The sequence below is a fragment of the Pieris rapae genome, chromosome Z (assembly GCF_905147795.1).
Source record: "Pieris rapae chromosome Z, ilPieRapa1.1, whole genome shotgun sequence".
Lineage (NCBI taxonomy): Eukaryota > Metazoa > Arthropoda > Insecta > Lepidoptera > Pieridae > Pieris > Pieris rapae.
The window spans coordinates 1,717,637-1,743,840 of record NC_059534.1 but is presented as its reverse complement, the minus strand read 5'-3'; the positions used below and the strand labels follow the sequence as shown (position 1 = coordinate 1,743,840).

The 26,204-nt window shown below is 36.4% G+C and overlaps 3 protein-coding genes and 1 long non-coding RNA gene across 8 annotated transcripts in view; 3 read left to right on the top strand and 1 right to left on the bottom strand.

Moving 5' to 3' along the window:
* Window positions 1-5,254, top strand: part of LOC110992642 (phosphatidylinositol 4-phosphate 5-kinase type-1 gamma) — a 32,850-nt gene extending 27,596 nt beyond the window's left edge. For 2 of the 5 annotated variants that reach the window (XM_022258534.2, XM_022258533.2), the window contains one exon: window positions 1,130-5,254. In XM_022258534.2, coding sequence (XP_022114226.1) covers window positions 1,130-2,169 — 1,040 coding nt within the window. In that variant the 3' untranslated portion in view covers window positions 2,170-5,254. The remainder of the gene's footprint in view (window positions 1-1,129) is intronic. The other 3 variants (XM_022258532.2, XM_022258531.2, XM_022258535.2) reach the window with 2 other exon arrangements.
* A 621-nt stretch (window positions 5,255-5,875) lies between these two features.
* On the top strand, window positions 5,876-8,539 carry LOC123690568. Its single transcript, XM_045634172.1, has one exon. It carries the CDS (start codon window positions 5,876-5,878, stop codon window positions 7,022-7,024), a length of 1,149 nt encoding a protein of 382 aa, XP_045490128.1. The 3' UTR covers window positions 7,025-8,539.
* Window positions 8,540-11,274: 2,735 nt separating this feature from the next.
* On the top strand, window positions 11,275-15,071 carry LOC123690595. Its single transcript, XR_006751199.1, has 2 exons — window positions 11,275-11,802; window positions 12,557-15,071. It is a non-coding gene; the product is annotated as an uncharacterized LOC123690595 (long non-coding RNA).
* Window positions 15,072-16,471: 1,400 nt separating this feature from the next.
* LOC110992670 lies at window positions 16,472-24,576 on the bottom strand. The gene is made up of 4 exons (XM_022258584.2): window positions 24,470-24,576; window positions 23,315-23,513; window positions 20,852-22,784; window positions 16,472-20,189 (listed from the first exon to the last, which is right to left on the bottom strand). The coding sequence occupies exons 1-4, from the start codon at window positions 24,533-24,535 to the stop codon at window positions 16,517-16,519; spliced, it is 5,871 nt and encodes a 1,956-aa protein (XP_022114276.2). The 5' UTR covers window positions 24,536-24,576; the 3' UTR covers window positions 16,472-16,516.
* Window positions 24,577-26,204: the final 1,628 nt, after the last annotated feature.

Sequence of the window (26,204 nt, the reverse complement as noted above, 5' to 3'; positions counted from 1 at the left end):
AGACATAACCTGTCGTAAATTGAATCATTCATGACTCGCTAGATCTGTCCGAATTTGAGAGAGACAGCTATATTAGTATTTAATATAACGTAATTATTTGAGGTAAATCCTCTGTTTCCTTTACTATTCAAGTGTCAACCTTGTGCAAGAACATGCCTTTTTAAGTTCAAAAAACGATATAGGTATTAACCTATCTTCCGAAAAAATCGTTAACATAAAGTGTGAATGAGACGACAATATTTTCATCAATTCGTTCATACCTCGCTTAAGACTTGAATTATTTTAAATCTAAAGTGTATTTTTATTACGTAATTAAACTCAATTCGCTACTAGATTTGGTTTAAGCTTTTGGTGCCATAAGCCAAGCAACTAGTAGTAGTAGGAGACAATATATAAATTTTGGACTAATTAGAGTAATTTTAATTCTTATACTCTGAGGAAGGTTTACGGAGAGAAATATTGGCGTAATTGCCGGTTATATTAGGAAATAACATGTCTGGGGTAGCACAGGAAAGTGTTCCTTTTGTTACTAAAAAGGTAGGTCGAGTAAAATCATATTAAGGCGAATCGAAGTTCGCGGGGGTTTGAACTCTGAGGAAGGCTTAATGAAGAAAAATATTGGTATAATTGTAGTTTTTATTAGGAAAAAACGTGTCTGGGTAGCATAAGCTTCTATTTGGTTAAGAGTTCGTTAGATGCGCTAGAGGTTTTGTAAAAGAGTTTCTAGTAAGTCTTTAGTAGCGAATTGTGCCTATAGTAGCGTAGTATTAAAAACTACCCTATTTGGACCAATCCAGCTAAAAGGTAATTATCCTTTAGTTATTGCATGTTAGCATGACAAGTGATAAAAATACACTTTATGTAGTTTAAATGTCTTCCCTACTTATACATTTCAGTTTAATCCCGACCCCAATCCTTTATTACGACTTAGAAAAGAATTGCCGCCATGTTTGTTTGTTTGTTTATCTGTGAATTTGATCCTATTTGAATCGCATATTTGTATATGTTTTTGAATTATCCGTTTTTGACGCGTTAAGTGTTGTGAAGTGTTTGTGGACTGGTGTTTAATAAACTGAAATGTATGAGGCCAAATAAGGAACCTAGAATACATCTTAACTTTCTTACGCAGGACGATTGTACGTACGACCGATCAAGGATTATAATCCGGATTTTATGAGAATCAGATCGCCTAGGTCTTCAGTGAGATCTAGTTTGAGCGATTTTACAGATACGACTATATCAACATATCAGAGACAACAAATCACAACTGAATATCCATCAGTTTTATCCGATAGATTGAAAATTGATAGGCCGTTCAGAAGAATTGATTTCGATCCAAATTTACAAATTCGTGAACCTGGGACTTCGTATGATGAAAATATGTATAGGATCAGAGAAATGGATACATTATCTGATCAGCTGACTAAAGTATTAAGTACCGGAGCGGGTAGTTCTCATATAAACGGTAGTCTGGCTGATAGTGGTATTCAAACAGATAACACTAGTACAAGCGTACCACAGATATTTAATGAATCACAGTCAGTGAAAACAGTTAAAGATGCGGCGGTGGATACGAGAAATGATGATAATCTCCAAGATATACCATTTATAGATGAAGAGGAATTTGAGAAGAAACGTAATGTCTTAGAGAAACATAAAAGTACGTCGAATATACCAGAGATAATAGAAACCAAGAATGAGAGGCTGTCTATGAGTCTCAATAGGGCGAAATCTCCGACGTTTGTCGAGAAATTTAAAAAGTTTTTCATGGATATAGGACTGGTGAAAGCGGAAAGCACGCCCAATACAGATGTTCAAGCAAATACATTGCGCATGTCAAGTGGACATGCAAGAAGTGTTTCACCAAATACTTTTGAACCAAGAGAATCCTCGACTTTACCGAAAGATATGAGGTTTCGTAAAGTAAGATCAACACAAACTGTCTATATTAAACCAGAATCTCCATTACCGGAAATACCTAAGGAAACGGAACCACCTAAACCAGAACACGTGTCTGTGGTTAAGTTAAATGGCGATGAATATATAAAAGATTCCGAATCTGAGCGAGTTATTAAGGAAGTCGTCTATGTAAAAAGCTTGGATAAATCCGCAATTTATTCCGGCAAAGATAGTGGGAGTACTATTATCTTTGTTCCGCCAGCGGACTGATAGATTAAAGGACATGATCGCTTAATCACTAGAGGGGACATCCGCGCCTGACCCCTTCTATTGTCACGTTAGAGAAGAAAATTACAAAGCCAGTGACAAGTTAAACTTATATCAATACTATTTATTGTACATGAGGATTTGTACTCCTAACCGCTTTTGCGTTTATATACTTAATCAAACCTCTATATATTTTTCTGCTACAAAAATGTTGTGGCTATTAGAGTTATGGGCTCGAATGCCTCACCATCTTTATAGGTAGGCATTCAAGACTAGCTTTTAGGTATTATAGAAAATTGTGTATTCGATATTTTGAGTAGTTACTTGTATTGTCAAAATTATTCTGAATTTAATTTATATTTTTATTTACATGTATATATAAGCGATGGGGCAGGACCCGTTTCGACACAAATGTCTGCAGTTATATTTCTACATATATGCTTTTAACTTAAGTATTTATTTTTACACATTTTTCGACAATGAATTTCGGCACATGTGTTCTACTTTCTGAAATTAATAAATCATGCTGAAAACACTTCCTGTTAAAGAAATACAGATTTCCTGACATCTCTTGCTGTTGTATTTTACAAAACCTTTAGGTTCATCAGACTAATGTCTGATCATTTACGCTGTTAAAAGACCCTAAGTGATGATAAATCTACAGACGCTACCTTGGCTAAAAAAACTCATTGTCCAAAAAGCTATTTCTTGAAGACCATAATATTCTAAACCATTCGATTGGCATAGCAGCGCTTAAAGCGAGTTTGTGGTTTGTATAACCATTGGCCCTAAGTCCCTTTAAACCTCATGATGATGAGAGAGTATCGGCATGTGCAAGATTATTCATTTCCCCTATGCTGTTTATAATTCTATCCCCTTTCGATGTTGGCTATCATCATAGTGTTTTGACCAAACCACTGTGTAAGGTTTTTCATCCAAGACGTGCGTCTGCGGCCAGGTCTCCTTCGACCTGCCACTTAGCCTTTGTCAGTGTCGAAATGGCTGTATCGAATGAGATTTATTTCTGTTACCTTGATCACAAAGAATTTACTATAAATTTATTTATTTTATTAGATTATAGATTAGGTTCGTAAAAGCAATTTATATACAATTTTAGTACATAGCTGATTTTAGTTGAATTTATTTATCTTAAAATATGTTAATGGCCCCGAAAATCTTGAATAAGAGATCCAAAGTTGATCCAATGAAATATATTTTTTTTATAGAACAGGGCCCAATCGGGCAGGAGGCTCACCTGATGTTAAGTGATACCGCCGCCCATGGACACTCGATGCTAGAGGGCTCGCGAGTGCGTTGCCGGCATTTTAAGAAGTTGTACGCTCTTTTCTTGAAAGACCCTAAGTCGAATTGATTTGGAAATACTTCAGTGGGCAGCTGGTTCCTCAGTTACTAAAAATCAAAAATATCATAAAATCTACAGTTACTATTAATCCGTTGGCTCTGCGACTCGAGTGTCTTGTTCGAAACGAGAAACATCTGGAATTTCTTGTGTTAACTCCTGACTATACATTTACTGTCTTGTGATAACTCCGCCAATTACCGGCTTAAATTACTTACGAGTTCATTTATATACAATTATTCTGCTATTTTTATCTCTCTCCTACGGAGGGAAAACAAACATTCGGCCAAATCCGGCAAAAGTTGATCCAACCGTAGTCGATGGCCGAGAGGTATATAGGTATATAGATATCCGTATCAATTCGACTTGCGGGACCCCAATATCTGGGGGATCAAGGGGATATCAAAGAGCTTACCGATTCTTAAAAATAATTTTTATTCTCACACAGTCCGTGGGTGGTCACTTAACATCGGCAAATCACTCTCGTTTGCCCCCTGTTATATAAAAATATTTTTCCTTGCTCTCAATATCATGTTCCAACTTCCACTTGGTATAAAAACATTTTTGTGGCCATTTTCAGACAGTTACATAAGTATACCAAAAAGACAGCATTGTATAATCTGAGATGTCAGATGTTATTGATATTATATGATGTAAAGTGTAAATGTTATTAAATGAGATTTTAATTGAATTTTTTTTTTTTTAAACCTCGTCAATACGTGTACGGTGTAGTGTAGGCCTAATAAAGTTAGAAGTCATCTAAAAGATAATAGAGGAATACGCTCGAAAATAATCTTTATTGGGACCATCGCTATTCAATAAAATTGTGAACATATAGCAGTTGGAATCGTCGACGACCAGTCACTTTCCTAGCGGCTTGATCCCTTGGCCTTGTAGAGTTGTGCATCTTCATTTACCACAGTGTTTGTAAGTGTTTTGATTAATACCTGCCGCTTAGTTTCTTGTATCCTTTATCTACAAGTGAGCGTTTAGTGGGCACCACCACTATCTGAAACCAGCTGCCCACTGCAGTAATTGCGAGCAAATTCGACTTGGGACCGTTCAGCGGCAGTATCACTTATCATCAGATGAGCCTTATATATACTTATTCACGCATAGTTGCACGACTTTTACGTGGTACAATAATGTAATGTTACCCGCAACACTAGGAGCTTTCTAAGTGGGGTATGTAGATCTATTTTGACATCAGTACATCTGCCATGAGGGCCAGGGCGGTACCACACGTTTCCGCTGTGGAGAAGCTCTGGGCATCGACTATCGGAACATCCAGCTTTAGGTGATGGACACACAGGCTTCCTTTCGTATTCTGGGGGGGATACAATTGCGCTGAAAAACTCAAAACTTGTCCGAACCAATTCGACTTAGAGTCAAAAATCGTACCAATTCATAAAAAGGTTGGCATCGCAAATTAATATTATTTGTGACATCGCCAGTGTTATTTTTCCAAATGCCCTAATAATATATAATAAATTAATTAAAATTGATCTTGGGTGAATTCTTAGTTTATGGTATATTAATTTACAGCTTGCCATACAGTAAAATAAGGGCTGAAAAGTTACTGTGATTAAAATATTGACAATAATCGCCAACTGTACATAAAAAACGGAATTGAATGGCAGGCAATGACTCGTACTCGGGTCGTTGACCTGCTCTGTAGTTACTTAAGTATGAAATTCAAAATAATTTACTATAATATCTACATACAAATTTCATGCTTGCCTCGGATAGGAGCAGCTAGTTCCAGTGGATTTAACAAAACAGGTGAGAACAATAAAGCAAATAATAATGATGATATAAATGATGACGAATGATACATTTTTTATATTAAGTGTGTTATATAGATAAATATCAATACATGTGGTTATATTTTATTAAAAAAGGTCCGAGAATGTAGAACTAACTATCGCGTCGATGGACTTGTTATGAGCTTTGATTCGAGCTTGACGTGTGAATTCGTTGTTAACATAATCTATCGTTTCGTTCTACATTCTTACAGATATTTTTTTAGGAGTTAGGATAGGATTAGAACCGCTTTCAGTAATATAAACTTATGTTCGTCTATCTTTGTTCCATGCTTCGACTTTCGGATCTTATTGGTAAAATTTATTTTTATTATCTATCTTTCTCGCACCAATAACAAAAACGACGGTCAAGCCCAACTTAAAAAACACAAATACAAACACGCCATTTTGGATTTCTAATCTGCCAAATATACGCTTTTATCTGTGCCCGCGTTTCATTTCAAAAGTGTCACTGACAGATGTCACAGCGCAAATAACACCGACGTCGGTCACGTCGCCCGTTGTGTCAACTGTCAAACCGGCCAAAATGGAGCCGGACGCCTTCCCCGCGGTACTCAAAGGTTCCAAACAGAGAGTACCGCCTCCTGTCCCTCCTAGGGGTTCTCCTAAAGGGAAACGTGGCGGTCATCAGCCGACGTTTGATGCCAAAGGTGACTTTTTTGACGACGATCTTTATAGGCATGATTTTAATGATATTGCATGCCACGCTTTAGACCTTAAATTAGATTTAAAGGCTGTAAAGCCTCCAAATTTGTTTGCCCAATCGAATATGATGGCTAAATTCGACATGAAAGACGCTATGGAAAACTTGGATGGTGAATTTGATGACAAATCCTTTACCGATTCGAGTGAAGACGAGATTATTATAGAGGAAATCAAAGATATTAAATACAAGACAGTAAAAGATACAACGGCAAAGAAAAGCCGTTATCCGTTTCTTATGAAATTCGGAAAGAAGACGCCGACTCCAGTTAAAATTGTCCAAGTTGAAGAGTATATGTCTGAATCTGAAGACGAAAGGACAGTAAAACAACCAGAAATACCCACCAATAAGCCAGAGACGCCTGAAAAGGTGTACGAGAGAGAAGTACACGAGCCAGTTGATATAATTAAAAAGAGAGAAGTTAGAAAAGATAAAGAAATAGAACAGCCTAGAATAATGCAGAGTATGTCCGATGTTGATGTTATTGATCCGCCACAAGAAAGAGAGGGAGTTAAGGTAGAAAAAAACCAGTTGAATGATGAAAAACCCGAAATAACAAAAAAAATAATTTCGGGGATATCAAAGAAATTCACATTCACGCAGTCCAAGAAAGAAAGGAAGATTAAACCAAAAATTGAAATAAAGACCTACACAGAAGAACACGGACAGAGGTCACATGAAGAAACGATATGCCACGAGAAAGCCAAGACCCAAATTGATATGTTTCAGAACATTTTAAAGTCTGAAACCAGTTCAATAGCTTCAAGGGTGGAGAAACCAAAAAAACGACCAGCACCCAAGCCGCCAATCCAGCTCCAAGTACCGAATGTTACAGATAAAATCCGAAAGTTTTCCGTCACAGTGGTCCCGGAAAGCCGTCCCAGACATTTTGGCGAAATCAAAAAGACCAGTTTGAGAAGATCTAACCGAAGAATACTTCGTATGAGGAAAGAGTTTGAGATAGCTTTGTAATTGGCCTAATAAATCTTTTTTGTCTGTTTTTATTTTATTACTAAGCATGTCCCTTGGTTATTGTTTAGATTTTTTATATTAAACTAGCCAAACGCCATTCAAAGCACCTCTGAGAGTGGGCTGTAAATTTACTCCTAGTTTTTTTGTTTTTATCCAACATTGACAAAACTTTCCTCATAGGCAAAGCACAACGAGCTTTAAAACACTGCATGTTGTTTGTCTTGTGTCTGTCTCAGAAATGATAGGACACTACGTTGTCTCTTAGGTCAAAGACTTTCCTAGATTTTTACTTCGTGACCAAAAATGAATATCCAATATCTTTAATAGACTTTTTTCATATGCAATGCACAAGGAGCTTTAAAACACTGCATGCTGTTTATCTTGTGTTCGTCTCGGACATGATAGGTCTCTTTACGTTGTCTCAAAGACCAAAGACTTTCCTAGATTTTTACTTCATGCCCGAAAATGAATATCCAACGTCTTTAATTGAAGTTTTCTCATACACATTGCACAATATTTCACTGTGACCTTTGAGCTTTAAAAGACTGCGTGCTGTTTGTCGGGTGAGAGCATTGTTGGCCTCGTGGCTTTAGCGGTGCATCAATGAAAACACACTCTGACGAAGGAAAACTTCGTGAGGAAACCGGCTTGGCTTCAACTCAACACGACGGCATGTGTCGGGCACAGGAGGCAGATCCTCAACTTGTCTAACAACAATAACCCTACAAATCATAAAAGAGATACAGAAATCGGAGTGGAAGTTCAAGAATCCTTAAAACATCCATCTTACTGAAACACACCCTTTCTTTTTTTCAATAACTACAATAGGCCTTTTCCAACTGGCACCATCTTTATTTTGAGTATTCTCCCTATCTTCCCCACCAACTTTAAGCTCGTAAGTCCACCGTAAAAGGGGACCTGTCTTTGTGTCCTTATTGTTTTCTTTCTTATTTCTTTACTGTCTTCTTCCTTAAGTTTTAAATGTAATATTATAGTCGATTAATACTTAAACTGACAAAAGTTATAATTGCTAATCTTACAGAAATAACGTCAAAATGGCGGCGTTTCCCCATTCGCTGCTTTATTTTAATGCCAGCCATTACCGTCTTAATAAATAATACGCTATCCGGTGTCGTGCTTCATTTAAAACGAAATACTCTTCACAGAATCATGGCCATTTTCATAATTGAAAATGGCTGCCTAAATCCATAATCATTGGCGTCATTTTATGTACATAAATTACAGACCCGATATAAATATTCATATCAATTTGTTAAGAGAATTAGATATCTTAATTAAATTCAGATTTTATGGAAGTCGTAAAATACCTCCATCCCCCCTTCCAGTATTTTAAATGATTTTCTAAGTTAAAAATTGCCATATTAAGACGCTTGTAGAACCAGCCATCCAGCATTAAAATCTTGAGTAACTGTTGGCAACTATACAGCCCCTGCACCCAAAACCCCTTAACCAGGTTAAGTGGAATTCCCCCAACCTACGCTAGATTCTCAGTAGCTAGTATAACTTTAGCCGCACCGTGCTGTTCGACCCCACCACCACCGTTCGAAGAGGCACCACCGAGGACCAGTAGAACCAATTCCTCGTCAACAACCTCGTCCAGTGCCTCACGACGCCGTGGGGCTTCCAGTGCGAGTGTCATGACAACGTCGTCGGCTTCGTCTTTGGCACTCACTCCAGCTGCATTGAGCAGCGCCAGGAGCAATGAAGCAAGGTTAGTTTTATTTTTGAGATTAAAGGAGATTTTCTATTCTTTTATCACTCGTATGAAGACGTAACATCGTTATACCGACAGCTTCCAATCAGGCAAAAGCTGATCACCTACTTGCCACATAAAACAGATACCAGACAAGTTTGAAGGGATATTGATACGATTATCACGTTTCAGTGTCTGCTGGACTCCTCCGGCATCTGTTGAGGGATCGACTCCAACATGGACAGAGGGTACTCCGAGTTTTACAGAATCTAGTAGCAGTGAACAAGGTATTATTTGGTTAACTGTGTTTGAGGCTTTGAGAAATTTATTTTGCAGAATTTATGATATCCAAGCAAGGCTAATATTTAATATGCCAAGTGAAAATGTAAAAATTAAGGGTTAAATTTACAAACGTCAGCTGTCAAGTCTGACTTACGTAAATTTTGACATTTGACAGTTTGCAATGTTTCTTAATCTCACCCTAAGAATGAAATACAAAAATCAGTGTTGGCCTAGCCATTTAACACTCGCTTGTTCGAAGGAAAACATCGTGAGGATTTCGACTTTCCTTAGATGCAACACGACTGCGTGCGTCAGGCATAGGCTGATGACCTATGAAACAGATACCTATAATAGATATATAATTTGAGGCAATGTTTTTTCAAGTTATTGGGCTTTAAATTCAAATAATGGTACATCTTAAACCTCGAAAGTAAGTGTTGCGAAGAACTTGTGACGCGACAAGCATGGCTCCTTTTTTGTCGCGTGACGTAACTTGATTGAAACGACACATGAGCCGTGTCATCAAGGTCAATGTTCAAGTGAAACCCGAACACTATCCATCTTTTAAATTATGAGAACTCCATTGTATTTCAGGCTACCCAATGACACCAGGCCGTGGCGGCACTCCCAACGAAGGTCGAAGGTCGCCACGCCCAGCCCCGCCACCGCGAGCCACACCCATCAACTGTCTCACTACGGAAGTCGTGAGTGAAATTACTAATATCGCATAGTTGCCGTAATAGATTAGTAAAAATGGCTTATAATGTTAGTAGATACGGTAACCATAATCTTTCTAAAACTTAAGTCCAAGGTGGTAGTTTTGGATGACAGTTTAGAGAACAGTTATAGGAGAGAGGCGTATATTCGATACTACGCCATTACTTTTCTATTACGACAGCTATTTATATTGATTATTCGTTGTAGGCCTCAATACGCCAGCTTTTTATCACTAACGCATTTTTTTTCTTTTGGACGCTGCTGTGTGGTGGGTTAAGATGCAACTAAAACATAGAGTTGATTTCGATTATAAATGATTTTTTTTATAGTATATAAACTGCTTATAAATAATGTTATTATAGAATCATAGATGGCGTTATATGAAACCCGGTATCGTTTGAATGCAAAACTTTGGAAACGTTGTTTTGCTTGCAGTTTTCGAGTCTCACAGAAGACCTCGCGCTAGTCATGAGAATATCTTTCAGGCCAAAACAGCCTTAGCTGAGCTGTAAAGGCCCTTAAGGCCAACAGCGAGATTCCATTAAAAAAGGAAATGCTTTTAATCCATGTTAGGGTTATAAATGAACGAAACTCAGTGTGAACCATACTCCCGCATGTCAAAATCTAATATATATTAAAGGGAAATCCCCAACTTATAGAAACGGTTATCCGGGTAAGCGTAAGATCGACATTTATAGATTACTTTAAGATTGGCACATAAAATTCAAGATGACCCAAAGTATTTAACACGAAACATGTTTTCACAAATTTGCATTCCATTTAACGAGACTATAGACGTGACAGTTTGACAGACGGTTTACAGTTGACAAGTTTTTTTATAGGGGTGCTTCAAATAAATTTTAGAAGTTTTTTTTTTTCACTTCGGTACCTTATACAACCAATACATATAACGAAGCAGGTCACATAAGTATAGGCAACGGGCGGCCTTATCTCTAACAACGATTGCTTCCAGGCAACCTTAGCATGGAGCGATAAAAAACAGACACCTACAGAGGGAAAGAACATAAAAAATTACTAAAACAATACAAAATAACTTGGATCATACCTAAAAAAATATGAAAATGTATATATAAAGAAAAATGTAAACGCTAATCCAATGGTAAATAGGTCATAGTTAATATAACTAGCCTGGCCATAAATACTGTTACATAAAAACTTTTTTTTTCAACTTTTTAATTATTTTGCAAATCCATAGATTCGGCCACGAATCTACAGATTAAAGGCTCGTAAAAGCCAAAGGTGGCCTTTTCGAATAGATTTTTCTTTCTGACACTAATGAATATGTAGGTATAAGTTTTAATAACGACTGATGAAATGTATTCTCATTAACAGAACTTATGGCTGGACTAGGTATATAAGTGGCTAAATTACAGAAGATAAATAATCAAACAGAAGATTTTTAAATAAATTTAAAGACTGAGCTCGTCTGATATCAAGAGGTAAGGAGTTCCAAAGCACAGTAAAGGAGGAGTCATAGAAGTTTTTTATCAAAACTAACGCTAGAGAGAAACTTAAAATTTTGCTTTAAATAACTAGCAGTTTTATAATGAAAAAGTTTTATTTTTTGTTACCAGCACGCCTTTTCTCGAAGGGGTAGGCAGAGTCCACGGATCTCCAGCTACAGATCTGACATACCTACTCTCATCCTTATGAAATCCACCATACTTGAGTTCATTTCACCTATCACATCTCTAGTATCTCCTGGATTTGGTCAACCTGACTTCACAATCAAAATATTATTAATATCTTCACGTCTCTTTCTCAAAGACAGGCTGAGACCATAGACCTCCACTTGCCCCCCCCTCGCTTCCTCGCTTTATCGACTTTCATGACATCTATGATTCTTATAGGAACTTTGACTTGAACGTTATTTCTCTGCCTCACCAATTCATCATTCATGGGTTTTATAGTGACTCATAAAAGAGATAGGGTCAATAGAGTCAAGTAAAAGACGAATTGCTTCTCTTCTTTCTTTAGTATTGCTTGATAATTGCATGATATTAATAAATATACTTACTGTTTACGCATCTGTGGATGGGAAAAGGTAATATGAAGTGTATAAAGGATGTTCTACCAAAATCTTTTAGATCTGGGCTTTTATCTGTTTCATGAGGCATTTAGGTGATCAGTCTTTAATGCCGTCATCCTCCATGACCACCGGCGGGCGAGGGCCTTGACCAGCGGCGCTATAACCCTTTAGGTCCGGGGTTATGTATCAGTTTAGCATGTAGCTGTAGAGTCTGTGGCTGGGGCATTAAAAGTTGTAGCGAGAACATCTTAACACACAATTGACTTGTCCCAATCAGGCAAAGGCTGATCACCTCGTTGCCTCATGAAACAGACGGCACCCGGACTTAAAAGCTTGTGTTTATTTATTATGTGTAACTCGTAGTACTGTAGTAAATGTGTAGTAACTGTGTAGACAGTTTTATGGATCTTGTAGAAATTTGCTCTTGTTTTGCTGTATCATAACTGCTTTTTCGGGATTGTCAACAAAAAAAAACAAAATGATTGGGACTATTATGAACTGTCATATTAAAATGTCAGATGTCATCTTTTGTCAGCTGTCACATTCGATGTCAACTGTTAATGTAATCTTAATATTTATTTAAAATTTTATGTTTGGATCTTTTCCTTTCACCGTTAAATAGAAAAGTCCACAGCTGGGATTCGAACCTACGACAAGACTCGCAGTAATAATCTACTCGCCGTTTTCTTGACATGTCACATACACATAGGTCATCTACAGTCCACAGTTGTTATTGATGATTGAGGTTAAGGTCCAATTTGTATTTCAGGTCGAAATAACGCGTTTGACTTCCGAAACGTCGATAAAAATCTCCAGCTATGAAGTGCACCAAGTGGAGGAGAAAAGTTAATTTTTATGCTTACTTAATTGATAGAAGGTTAGAAAACACCAGTATGTTTCGCCAAGTATTATATATACAAGTATAGAATATGCAGATATGAAACGTTCAAATATAACAATGAACAATATATTATGTATCTTATAATTAAAAAGATATTCTTAATTTAAATTGTCGTAGGGAAATAATTTTATAATTTAAAATGTGTGCGAATGTCATGTGGAAATAAGATGTTAATTTTACAAACATTATGTATAAAAATGGCACGGGAAATAAATTCTTATTTAAAAATGCCTTGTCGGGGAAATGAATTATTATTATAACATGTTTTATCGGGAAAATGAATTCTTAATTTAAATTGTACACTATAATCTTTGACTCAACTTTTCCCGCCGATTTTGAGTTGTCACTCGTGCTTGTATTCTGTGCTCTTGTAGTTTTATATTCTATTTAAGTTTGATGCTCAAACATCGGTGTACTGCAACTTTATTGTATATTGGAATCTCATTTACGATGTTTCTCTTTTAATCTGTGATTTTTTTAATTATTTCTCTTTATATTGGAATTTTCGATCTGATTTTCTTATTTTTAATTTAGCTTCGTACTTAGGCTTCCTTATTGATTTATATTAAGATTAATTTGTACAAATAATTTTAAGCGTAATTCATGTATTTACCGCGCATTTTTAATTTTGACACATGTTAAACGTCATTGTAGTCTTATGTCACGATTTAAATGCCAAATATGGCATTTTCACCTGGTTTTCAGTAGAGCAGCTACGCATAGATATAGTGAGTGCGCAGAGGTGTCAAGTGCTAGATTTACTCATGTAATCATTGCCAATGTACACTAGTTGTATATTTATTTTTATTTTGAAATATACGACGCCAAATTTATTTAAATTATTAAAATGGTTTTTATTCGCGAAGTTCAAAGTTTTTGAAAGTACTATAACTTTTTTTAATCATTTAAGTGTATAGTTTATTATATAAGAAGCGACTTATATAGCGAACATATATAGCGATATGTGTTTCAGGAATATGAATTTTTTTATACATTATTTGAAAAAAAATGTGTTTTTCTAACTAATATCGTAGGAATGAGGAGGATCTATGAACTGTTATATTGATGTCTCTTTCCGTTTTGCCTCAGACGATAAAGACGATAAATGCCCCATTTTCACTGTATCTATATCGTTTAAAATAATTATATAAAAATTTGTGTGAAATGTCGAACTTGCTTGCTTGTGGCAGTTTTAAATTAGAACGTCAAATCAAGTGTTAATACTGCCGATAAAACATCATTCCCGCCTCTCAACTAGCTTAATTTTAACAAAACAGATCTATGGAGATTTTGACATGTCAAATTAATTTTTCCGCCAATTCAAACTGACAGTTAGGAAATGTTGTTGAATATCACAGACTATTTCTTATAGATAATATAATCATGGTTAATAATAGCTAGATGTGTTCTTTTATGAGATTTATACTGTGTTTTACAATAATTTGTAATGACGCCATCTAGCGGCGGTACTAATACATATAATATCGTCTGCTATGTGACTAAAATTAGATTAAAAGTCTTGTAATGGAAAGGGAGTTCTAATTTTATACACAATTTTGTGTTTTTAGACGTATTTAATTTTAAAAAATATTTTCCGAATTAATTTAGAAATGAATTTTTGCGGTGGTTGTTGGTATCCTTTAACAAATATATTAAAATTCGTGCTTTGATGATGATGATGATGATATTACTTTATCCATATTGGAAAGGCATGTGCTTTGAGACAGTAATATTTACATAAAATTGTGGTCCTATTATTTAAGAAAAAATCTCTGACATTGACGTTACAAGGCAAAATGCTAAGTTCTATCCGCACAGACATCGCTTGCCCCGGAGAACAAAATCGTTAAGCACTAGTACGCCCGTTCTAATGTTTTATAATTGTTTGAAAGTGAATTGTGTCGCGCTTAAGAAAGTGAATGCGACACTTTTTAAAACAAAGAGTGGTAATACATTATTACGTTCCTGACATTGTCAAAATTACCGTCGTAATGTGCGGTTGAAACAATCGTAATAAATTACTGAAGTGTACATTTAGTTCTATTTACACTAAATACATAAAATGTTTAAATTGTCGAATGGGAAATAGCTTTCAAATGATATACATATTTGTATATGTAATGTACTTAGTATCCTAAAATAACACTTTTTATTTTCCTGTAAAATATATTTAACTTTTACTGTTTCCCCGGGGCAAGCGATATATATTTTATTATATAATTAAACCTTCAGTGAACACAGTATAAATCCGAAGCGTGTGTTAACAAATTGTTGTTATTTATTGAATAATGTACAAATTTTTGTATTCTCGTTGTTTGCTAGTGTCATGTAAGAATTCGTACTTATCTGTGTATATCTTGAGAGATTAAATGTGTATTGGAAATTGAGTTTTATTTGTGTTTATACAGCTAAATACAACTTAAGATGTAGCAGGTAAAGATAGGAAAATAGTAGCGAAGATGGGAGACTAATGGAAGAATTCCGGAGGTCGTGTATAATATAAATAAATCAGTGGCGATACCTTTTTAGGCCTGGGCCTCACATATCTGTTTCATGATTATACAGCTAATAGGCAAGTAGATGATCAGCTTCCTGTGCCTGACACGGGAGCCTCACGATGTTTTCCTTCGTACAAAAGCGTGTTAAATGCGGTGCATCATCGGTCAGCCGGGGTTCTACGACCTCTGGGATGAGAGTCGCAATTGGCATCATTATTTTTAACCGCATTTAAACTTATATCATAAGCATACACTTTTCGAATATGTAATCAACAACGAACACCCAAAATACAGATTCAAAATGACAATTCAGCATTAAGGTTGAAAAGTCGGATGTAATCAGAGTTGGAATGGAGTATTTGTTATCTCTGATAAAATATAGTTTATAAGCTGGCGCGGCCGCTTAGCAGCCGGAAAATATACGAGTCTCCTTCAACTTTGAATTAGTTCCCTTTGGCGAATACAAAACTCTTGAGCCGTGGGGTTCAAGCCAGCACAGTACAGCAGTGCACAGTTAATTAAAGATTTAAGGCGCTCACCGGTAGGCGCTGCTTTCCTCAATGAGTGAGTATTGCAATGCAAGGAAAGCCAGACTTAAGGGTTTTTTTTTTTTTAATAAATGTATGCCGAGGTAATATCCGTTGAGCGTTTCTTAGGGCAGTTCTTGCCGCGCAAGAGATTGCCCACATAGAGAATGTGGAAGAATGTGGAACCAGCTGCCCACTGAAGTATATTCTAACCAATTCGACTTAAGTCCTTCAGCCTCCTGCCCGTTTGCTTTCAGCAATACTATAAAAACCTTGCTAAGACTTGTCAACCTCCAATGTACTGATCAGCTTCTTTCTCTGTCTCTAAAGACACGTTGCATCTCCATCCGTATTCCGCAGTGTTCTGAAGAGTGGATCTGAGTTAATTCCTCCTGTCTCGTATTATTACCGTACGAGCTGTATTATTTCCAGATTCGTATCCGCATCACCTTGACGGCTGGAAGTATTCTACGGTGCGCTCACGGACATTTTCCTCAGCAAACTGTGGAATCGACTTCCGGTAGGTGTCTTTCTTGGTAGATTCGACCTTCAATTGTTTAATTAAAGAGGCCGACAACGCTAAACCTACTAAAATCGGTGTCCATGGGCGGTGTTGGCGGCTTTTTGGGTGTCCCGTAGATTCTATGCAATACAAAACATTAAAAAATGAACCAGATAATCAAAAATATATTAAAAATATAAATACAATATATAGAAACACAAAAGCAATATAGAAACTGAAAAAAACAAATGGCAGTATTAATGGCGCCAAATTTTATGACGTCAGGACACTTGACAGACTTTCAATCATTGCCGTAAATAAATTTAGGCAGCCGAGCTATGTATCGTGTACCCTCTTCTGTCGCTGTCTTCTCTGCATATATCTCCAGTACAGCTTTCTTTAACTCTTCCGATTGCAGGATATCAACAAAGTCAGTCTCTGTATTAAAAACTTCAAATGACTTTTTGACCATTGACACGTTAGTTATGTATGTTCTTCTCCGTGAATCTTGTGTCTGTACGTCAACAAGTTTTAGGTTACAGCTGACTTCCTGATCTTGTTTGTCACATCCACGGCAGCAGCATGGATTGATCGGATAATCCATATTGAGTTTAGCTGCCAGCGTTTTACACATGCATCGTTTTGGTGTTTCACTGTCAGTGCTGTTTTCTTTAGTCGGATACAGAATGTCTGATTTCTTCTCTTCTATTATCGTGCTGTCAAAGTCATAGAGGTTTGTCATGCTGTCATTTCTGAAATAAGGTTTTATTAATATAAGACCTCTTTGGTCAGTTGAATCATCGCTATCTGTTAGTATTGCCTGCAATGTTTGTCGAACGCTTTTAACTTTTTCTTTATCAATTACATCTGACTGTTCAAATAGTTTTTTTAACATTTCCTTCTTTTCTCGCTTACTGCGCAGTTTCTTTATAGTTTCGCTGAAATAGTTTTCGTGTTTTTCTTCATCTGTAAATACACTCTCTGATTTCTCTGCAGCGTCTCTTTCGCTTATATCTGTTTTAAAATCGAAATCTACATCGTTCTTAATAGAACTTACATCTGTAGCCGTGTGCTCTGTAAAACTAATAGATGATACAGTTAAAACTTGTTCGTTTTTTATGTTTACACATGACTTTTCTGTGTTTATATAATCTGTGCAGATTCCTTCGTCCATAGTTTGATCTAAAAGAAATTCACTATAACCTGTGGAAACAGTTTGAAACTTATTTGTTATGTTTTTACTGAATTCGGTCTGTTCATTAGATTTATCAATCTGCTTAGTTTTGAATTCTTCATTTCCTGTGAAGTTTTTAATTAAAATTTTAATATTCACATCATTTTTGTCCGTATCAATAGACTCTTTGGCATCTTGCATATGAAAGATTTCTTTTGCTTTAATAGCTTCTTGCTTTTCTTCCTTTTGTGTATCTGGATTACAAACATTGATTTCAGTTTTATCGCCCTGCTTAAACTTAAGTGTTAGATTAATTTCTAATAAATTTTCGTGACTATTCTTTTGGGAATCATTTTCGTTTAACGCTACTTTGTTGAGAACAACAGATGGAGTTGACACTCTATGAATATAAGAATCTCCACATATTTTGTTATGATACTGTTGTGGTTTATTAGATCTGTAATCAATCCTTTCGTACAACGTTTGACCATCTTCATCTTGCACTTTAATGTTATATCCTTCTCTTATCTCTTGTGAGCTGGGTGTTTCCTTCAAATTGAAGTCTTGACGTTGATTTTGGCAATTGGAACAATCATTTAAAGATTTCTTTGATGAAGTTTGTGTTGGTAAGTTAAGGGTTGACTGTGGACAAGGCGGGCAAGATCTGGGCTTTGCAAGTTTTATACCAGACATTGGATTAAGTCTTGGTTGATCCGCTCGAGACGGATTACAGAAGTCAGGTATACTTTGAGTTGAGGGCTTTTGTGAAATACTTGGTGATTTTCGAGAACTTCGTAATGAAGTTTGTGAGGGACTAGTAGGACATAATAAAGAACAACAATTTGGACATTTTTGGGTTAATATAGGCACGAAACACTTCGGGCATTTCTGGACACGTATCGGTGAGCAGCTTTTAGGGCACTGGGCTGGGCAATTTGGACATGATTGTGGCAATTGTGATGAGCATTTGGGACATCTTGATGATACTGAAGAATTACAATTAGGGCATTTTGGTGACGCTATAGGTATAGAGCATTTGGGACAACATTTTGGGGGAACAGGAGTACAACATTTTGGACAATTTTGGGGCTTAAGTGGAGAAGAACATATAGGACATTTAGGGGGGAAAATTGCTGATAAGATCTTCTCCATAGGAGATGAAGGTGAGCACTTAGGGCATTTCTTGGGTAGGACCTCTATGGAGCACTTGGGGCATATTTGTGGGCAGGTTTGGGTACGGCATTTAGGACAAACAAACGGAAGGACCGGTGATGAACACTGGGAACACTTCTTTGGTAATATTTCTTGTCGACATTCCTGACATTTTGGAGGTGGCAATTGTATAGAGCATTGAGGACATTTTTGAGATGCAGGGCAACATCTGGGACATTTTTGAGAAATGACTTTTGTGGAACACTTGGGGCATATTTGTGGGGTTGTTTGAGAACGACATTTTGGACAAGTTGGTGGTAGGACCGGTGACGAACACTGCGAACACTTTTTTGGTAATATCTCCTGACGACACTCTCTACATCTTGAAGGTGGTATTTGCGAAGAACAATTTGGACATTTTTGCGTTGCAGAACATTTGGGGCACTTCTGGGGTAAAGGAACACAGCATTTGGGACAGGTTGGAGGCTGAACAATCGTTGAGCACATGGGACATTTAGATGGAATTATCTGTGTATTGCATCTCGGACAGTTTTGTGGAACGAGAATTGAACAGCACTGTGGACATTTCTGGGGCATCAAATCCATGGTACACCTGGGGCATTTAATAGGAACCGTAATGGGCGGACAATTTGGACATGTTTGCTGCATAATAGGTTTGGCACATTTTGCGCATTTCAGTGGTGACACTGGTGCAGCACACTTTGGACATTTTTTGGGTAATATTAATGTGCAGCACTTTAAACACTTTTGGGGCATGATCGCTGTAGTACATAGGGGACATCTTTGAGGTAACGATGGGCAGTCGGGGAATTTTTTCATTAAATTGATAATTTCAGATGGTGTTAAGGGTGGACATTTTCCGCAAATGGGAGGAGATTTTCCAGCACACGGCCTATTTTTTTTTCCTTTGTCCTTAGCACAAGGTGGACAGCACTCCTTTGAACATATATTGGAACATACAGGCTTTGGTGGTATGGCACAAACAGGGTCAGGTACAACATAAGTGTGTTTTTGCTTTTTCTTACAAGATTTGGAACCAGAAAGATTGAGAATCCCTGGAAAGCACTTCTTGCATGGCTGCTCCACTACCTCATATGGCTGGCATTCGGGTATCGAGACATGTTTCTTCGGCTTCGAATCTGGAGCTGGGGTTATACACGGTTTGGGGCACAGTTTATTCCACTTAGCGTTATATCCTTCAGAATATAGCTTTCGACGTTTGAAAACTTCAATGGAATCTTTTGGCTGAAATCTCTTGAGCTCCGAAATAGACTGAGCTTCTGTGCTGGCAATATCGGATTTTCCGAAAAATTTACTTAGGAAATTCTGCCTCTTCGGCTCCTCTTCCAACGCGAGGCAGTGGCTACAAGACGAATTGTACGATGATACCACAGTTGAGGGTTCTTCATACATATTCGGGCAGGATTTGGAGCCGTCACCTTGATTGTTAAGACTGGTGTGGGAGTCTGACTTTATCTGGGTATCACTCACGCACCAGGAGAAGAAATCTATGCCCAAAGGAATCCAGTTTCGGCAGTATTCTTGCAGGTAACTCTCGGCAAATTCACACTTTTTCGGTGGAGGTAAATTATGAGCTGAGTCAGAATCGGTATCTTGAATTTTCAATCTGAAATAAATTGAAAAGTTAAATTATTTTACAGTATTGTCTGGAACAATATAATGGTAACATGTTATGATTAGATGAATTAGTATTCTAACGCGGGAGAACCTCTAATCATCAGCTATGAGAGCTATGGTGCCATTTGGCTATAAAATGCCGAAAGTGGAAGTTGTTGGGCCATATACTTCGGAGGGTTCACATTTCCAAGCAAGACCTCTACTCCTGGGAATTCTGCTCAGTGACAAGAGTCTGGGAACGTATTCCTCAAAACGTTCATCGGAAACTCGTTTTTTGGGTTTACGTTTGTAACTTTATTTAATTTAAAAAGGTAAAGAAATCCTTATTGCCAGACACTTCTATATTTTTACCTTTATTCAATAAGAAAAGTATTAAGTGGGAAACTCTGCGCTCTTTCCCGGCAGTGCACTTGCGAACCCTCTAGCAAATTTAAGTGATATATGGGGGGCTATATCACTTAATTGGGCTTGAATTGAAAAGTTCTTGGTAGCGGCTACGCACAACGATGTTTTATTTGATTAGTACTATTTTTTTTCTAGCGTGTGGTTTTCCTACCTTTTACTTTAAACTAGCATAAAGTCAAAACTATTGGTATAAAAAAAGTAGCGTTATTTTAGTCGGATTATATAACACTATTGAAACGCACTCACATTGGTTTCGTTATATCTCTTATATCTCTCTGCGTAATAATACCAACACCGATTACATCACAATGTATGTGCTCATTTTCTTGAATGGCCCCATCGCTTTTTTCTAGTATAGTGTCCCCAATTTGCTCTAAATTTAGTTCACTTAGTTCCGTTTGTCTTTCTTTGTTTTCCATTAAATTGTCACTGTCATTCGCTTTCTTGCCATCTTCCTTTAAAGCACTTTCTTGATTTTGTGTATCACCTCTTTCTTTTACAGCACGATCACTTTCATTGTAATTAAAGTCACTATATTCAGCTTCTTCATCTGTACTTGCCACTTTTTTATCTTTGATCTCACCTCTTGGTAATTCTTGAACACTCTGTTTATCACTAATCGGCACGGACACATCATTAGAAGTTATTAATATACTTTTATCATCATTTTCTATTGGAGCATGGTCACCCGTATCTAAATTACGCTTTAAAATAGATAGTTTAGAATTTGGAGATTCATAATCAGTTATTTTAAAAACTTCTTCACTTTGACTTGACTCCATTGAATCTGTGAAATAACCCTTCGGTATGTCTATCAGAATATAATCAGAGCTTTTTGACTCTATTAAATTCTTTGAATGTAGTACTAATTCAATTTTATTGCCCCTATGCGACTTGTCTATATACCATTTCCGATCTAAATATGTCACTTTGATGTTCTTCTTAAACGGTTTTTGTATCACATCTACAGTTGTAACCTGGGGATTTCCTATCTGCGCATCCATCAACTGGGTATCCATTTGTGTAATTATCTGTGGTATCATCCAGGCTTCTATAGTTCTCGGCATGAATTTGTTTTGGGAACACGAAATTTCACTTTTCGATTGGATGACTGCGTTTTTGTAAACGCAGTCGAGTAATTCAAACACTGTGCTGCTACTTGTAGAGTACATTTTATTGTTCCATCTAAGTTTAACGCTTTGTCTCGAATCGACTTTGTTGGTTAGAAACTTTTTCAGCCACGATTTTTGCATTACATTTGAATATCTTTCCGATTCGAGTTCCACTACCAACTCCTTCGTACTATTAAAATATCCCTTTGCATTGTTTTGGCATTTATCTTGATTTTCGTGTTTCGAATTCATTTTTACTTTCAATCCAACTTCGCATCTGTTAGCTGTGACACTTTTTTTATCACGTTTACTGCGCTTATTGAAGCAGAAAAATTTGCTTTTCTTCCCACTTTTACCAGGGACAACTACCTGCACAACATTTTCCGGTATCTTTTCCTTTCCTTCTTCGAGATTGAATTTCTTTCCCCACAACTTAAACATACCTCTTACACTTTGACTCTCTATAATATGAGTGGATGAATTCAATTTTTCTGGTTGTTTAGTGCCTTTAACTTGTGTGTATGAGGTGTATGGACTGTATACTTTGGTATTTGAATACGATTTTGCTTCCAACGACGGTGGGTCGGATGCTATGGAGACATCCTTGCGGCTTACGCTCTTCAAAGAGTCGTTTCTAGACATTCCTTTTCGCAAACTTTCGAAACGCTTTCTCACTGAAGCGCGTTTTAAATCAGACCCTACGTCTGTTACAAACATTTTTCTATATTCTCTTTCTAGTTTATTTTCAATTAGATCTACAGATGTTTTGTCAAAGTTAGGATTCTCAAGATTATGTATATGTTGAACCAGCGAATCAGATGATTCCTTATCAACTTTAACTTTAGCTACTTCTGGTAGTTTATCGAATTTTGGTTTGGTTTCTTTTACATCTGTTTGAGTGGAATTGTTTTTATTTTTGCTTGATATGTCAAGTGGGCTTGTTGTGTGCGATTCAGTTTGAACTATCGGTGATAATTTTTTACTTAATACTTGCACAATTTTAGATTCCCAAACACCTACGCATTTAGATGATGTCTTCTTGTGTTCATAATAGCTGTATTCTTTTCCTGTAACAACAAATTTATGTAAACCATCAATTAATCAATAATCGCACTTCGTTTGGGAATGGCAAATAATAAATAGTCAAGATTTTATTCCTATGTATTTCTTGTAAATCATTACCTCTATGAATCTATTTCATTTTACCGTTAAGAGAAATATAATTTTAAGAATATTGTGTTTCTTTACTACACAGGAGTCCACATAGTAGACTATCAGTCAGATCTGTAGCACAGAAACCTTTGCAGCAGGGGAGTGTCAAATCTCCTCTTTTCTAAAAACGGACTTGGCTTAAACTGAGGTCTTTTAGGCGTCTCCCTACGGGCCCGGGAGATAACTACTCCGGAAATATTATATTTATAATATATATATATTTATGCAATATTGCGAGCTACTGCTAGGAAGTTGTATATATTTGGTCTGGCGCCAAAGTACTCGAATCATTTTCACAGTATAATATTTTTCTAACAAATTTCATAAGTGATAATCCTGTGTGATTTTTAAATAAAATATATATTATTATAAAGATAATACTTACTTTGTAAAACAGCGTTACTACCCACCCCAGTATCTTTAGTATCACGCGCGTATATTCTTCTAGTTCGACGTTTTGGTAGTGTTTTAACACTACTAACACCAATCTCCGTACGACTCAAATTCTCAGAAATTTCGTGAATCTTTCTTGTTCTCTTACAAGTGCATACATCTGTTTTGGTATCGAATTGGTTACTGAAATCCTGAAAAATATCTAATATAAAGAGACTCGCAAAAAATTACAAGAATATGTTTATTAACACTTTGAAAGGCCCCAGAAGATAAACCACAACACGTTTTACAATGAATTTGACGATTATTAAATGATCCTAATCCTTGGGATTGATTTTCTCCACTTTCAAAGATTTCTATGACTCAAAAGTTGGCGATTAATAAGAGTGGCGGAGAGTTTTTTTCTTTACTTAGTTACCTATATGAATAAAGTTATTTTGAGTTTGAGTATGAAAGAAATCTGTATTAGGAAGTAGCTACTGCCTATTGACACTAAATGCCAGTGGGGTGCGCGAGTCGCGAGTGCGATGTCAGCCTTTTATGAATTGGTACGCTCTCTGAGGGACCCTAAGTGGTATTTTGTGTGTATTTGTTGTCAGCAGATTTACTGCATTATATGCCCTCTTCCCCCCACCCTTCCTCTTCTCAGCAAAAAAAAGCAAAGCTCTCAAAAATTATACTACATAAACATATAAATTTTTTGTAGGAATCTTCGAAAATGTTTTCAAGCATAGACAATGTGTGGATAATATGTGCAAAAAACTAAATCAATACTGGTGACGTAATCACCAAGTAATATAATTTAAAACCCCTAATAGTATTGGGCTTACTTAATCCTTGAACGATCCCCTTGCCTTAGAACCAAGTTTGACACATGATTTATTTATTTTCAATACATTTTTCTATCTTACCACTAACTACTAATACGATAGAATTCCAAAATGACTCCCACACCAACTATTCTAGATAAAAACATTAAAAAATTAAACTTATATTCCTAAATCTATCTATCCATAACTAACAATATAGAATATATATAGAATATAGTGATGAAGATGAAACAGGTACGAACATGACCAAAAGCGTTTTAGCGGCACTGCTTTATTTTTTATATATGTATGAGTTATTGGGCGCTCTAATACTTTACCTTAAGATCATTCGCAAATGTATCCAATTCGATTAATTTGGTATCTTTCTTCACATTCCTCTTCATTTCTTTTTGTTGATCATAGTTTTATTACATTTTTACAAAAATTTTATTTTATATGACAGTTATACTTTTTTATCGTGACATTGCAAAAGCAGTTCGTGTGTTCTAACCAACATCAAAAAACGGTTGTACCAACACACAAATAAACGACATTTCTTAACCTAGTAATAATGTATTCGTTTTTACAGCCAACTCCCAAGCGTAATTAGAGAATTATCACTAAATAATTTCAAAGCGAAGAAAAAATTAGTTAAAAGTAAATTAATCAAGCTTTTTCTAAAGCGAACTCTTGAGCGGAGGCTGATGGCAATTCCAATTGATTCAGTGTCCAAAGGTAAACCAGTGTTTTGCAAATGAATATTACCATCTTGGACGGTCTGTTATAATGTGATATTCTTAGAGCCAATGACGACAAGCCAGCACAGACCACACTGCCGCAATACAAAAAAATAAGGGAACAATTAAATATTGACAAACGAGTTAAGGTTCAAACACCAGCTGTGCACCAATGGACTTTTAATGCTCGCTTAAAAAGGAAAACATCGTTAGGAAACCAGCTTGCTTTACACCCAAGTTGACGGTCAGTGACATAGGAGGCTGATCACCTACTTGCCACATGAAGCAGATACATAGGACCCAAACTTAACGGCTGTAGCGCCTCTGTTGTCTAGTTCTGTATTAATCTGTCAAAACATTCGCCGGATATCATATTTCGAGATTTTGACACAACCTTAGCTGTCTTTTAAATGATATATATTTTTCTACATTTTTTATTTTTTATTGGTAAGTTTCTTAATCGATTGGTAAATTTAAATTTATATTCTTGAGTTGTGGGTCTTATAAGAATTGGTACGCATTTTTGAGGTCCCTAAGTCGTATTGGTTCGGAAATACTTCAATGGGCAGCTGGTTCCACAAAGTGGTGGTGCAAAATCTACCCTAAGAAACACAAAGAGTGGCGGAGAGTTTATTGCCAGTTCTTCTTTTCCGTTCTACACCCTTGATTTGAGAACTGGCAGTAAATGTAAAACTAGAAGCATTTAAATACATTTAATTTCTTTTTTTGGCGTTCATAAGTGTACATTTGTTACCTACACCAATAAATGATTTTGAATTGACTTCGTTGTGGGACGACTAAGGTCGAGGTGATGGAATGTCGTATTTTGCTTCGTCTAGGCAGAATTGAAGGCGAGATGAAACTGAGTTTGCTGGTATTAATCCAAACAACATCAACAATATCTCAAATACCATACCAAAAGAATAACTCTCAAATTTCTACAAAATACTGTGTTCCTAAATCTATGCTGAGCTTACAAAACAGATACATCATAAAAGCCTTTTATTTCAGATACTCTTACAGTTAAACACGTGTTTATTTTAATCTTTTTTTAGGTATCTGTCTTGTCTTTGGCAAACGCCTCCTCCAAATCTCGCCATTCTTTCGCCGCCGTGTACACCTGCTCTTTCTTTAATTTACACAATTTGCACAGCTGGGGATTGAACTCAGAGATGAGAGTCGTACGCTGCACAACTAGGCCAACACTGCTATTAAACTGAAACAATAATAACCCACTCCATTTCAAAGCATAATAAAAATAGAATATAAATAGAATAGGTAGCTTAGATTTAATTTTTTTTGTTTTCCCAACTTTCTTCAGTACCATTGATGGTAA

What these genes read in the sequence shown, in the direction of transcription:
- LOC123690568 (XM_045634172.1), top strand. Translation starts at nt 5,876, where the DNA reads ATGGAGCCGGACGCCTTCCCCGCGGTACTCAAAGGTTCCAAACAGAGA.
- LOC110992670 (XM_022258584.2), bottom strand. Translation starts at nt 24,535, where the DNA reads ATGAAGAGGAATGTGAAGAAAGATACCAAATTAATCGAATTGGATACA. An exon ending in CATTTGCGAATGATCTTAAG is followed by an intron (nt 23,514 to 24,469) that starts GTAAAGTATTAG and finishes GATATTTTTCAG; the next exon opens with GATTTCAGTAACCAATTCGA. An exon ending in AGAGATATAACGAAACCAAT is followed by an intron (nt 20,190 to 20,851) that starts GTGAGTGCGTTT and finishes AATTTATTTCAG; the next exon opens with ATTGAAAATTCAAGATACCG.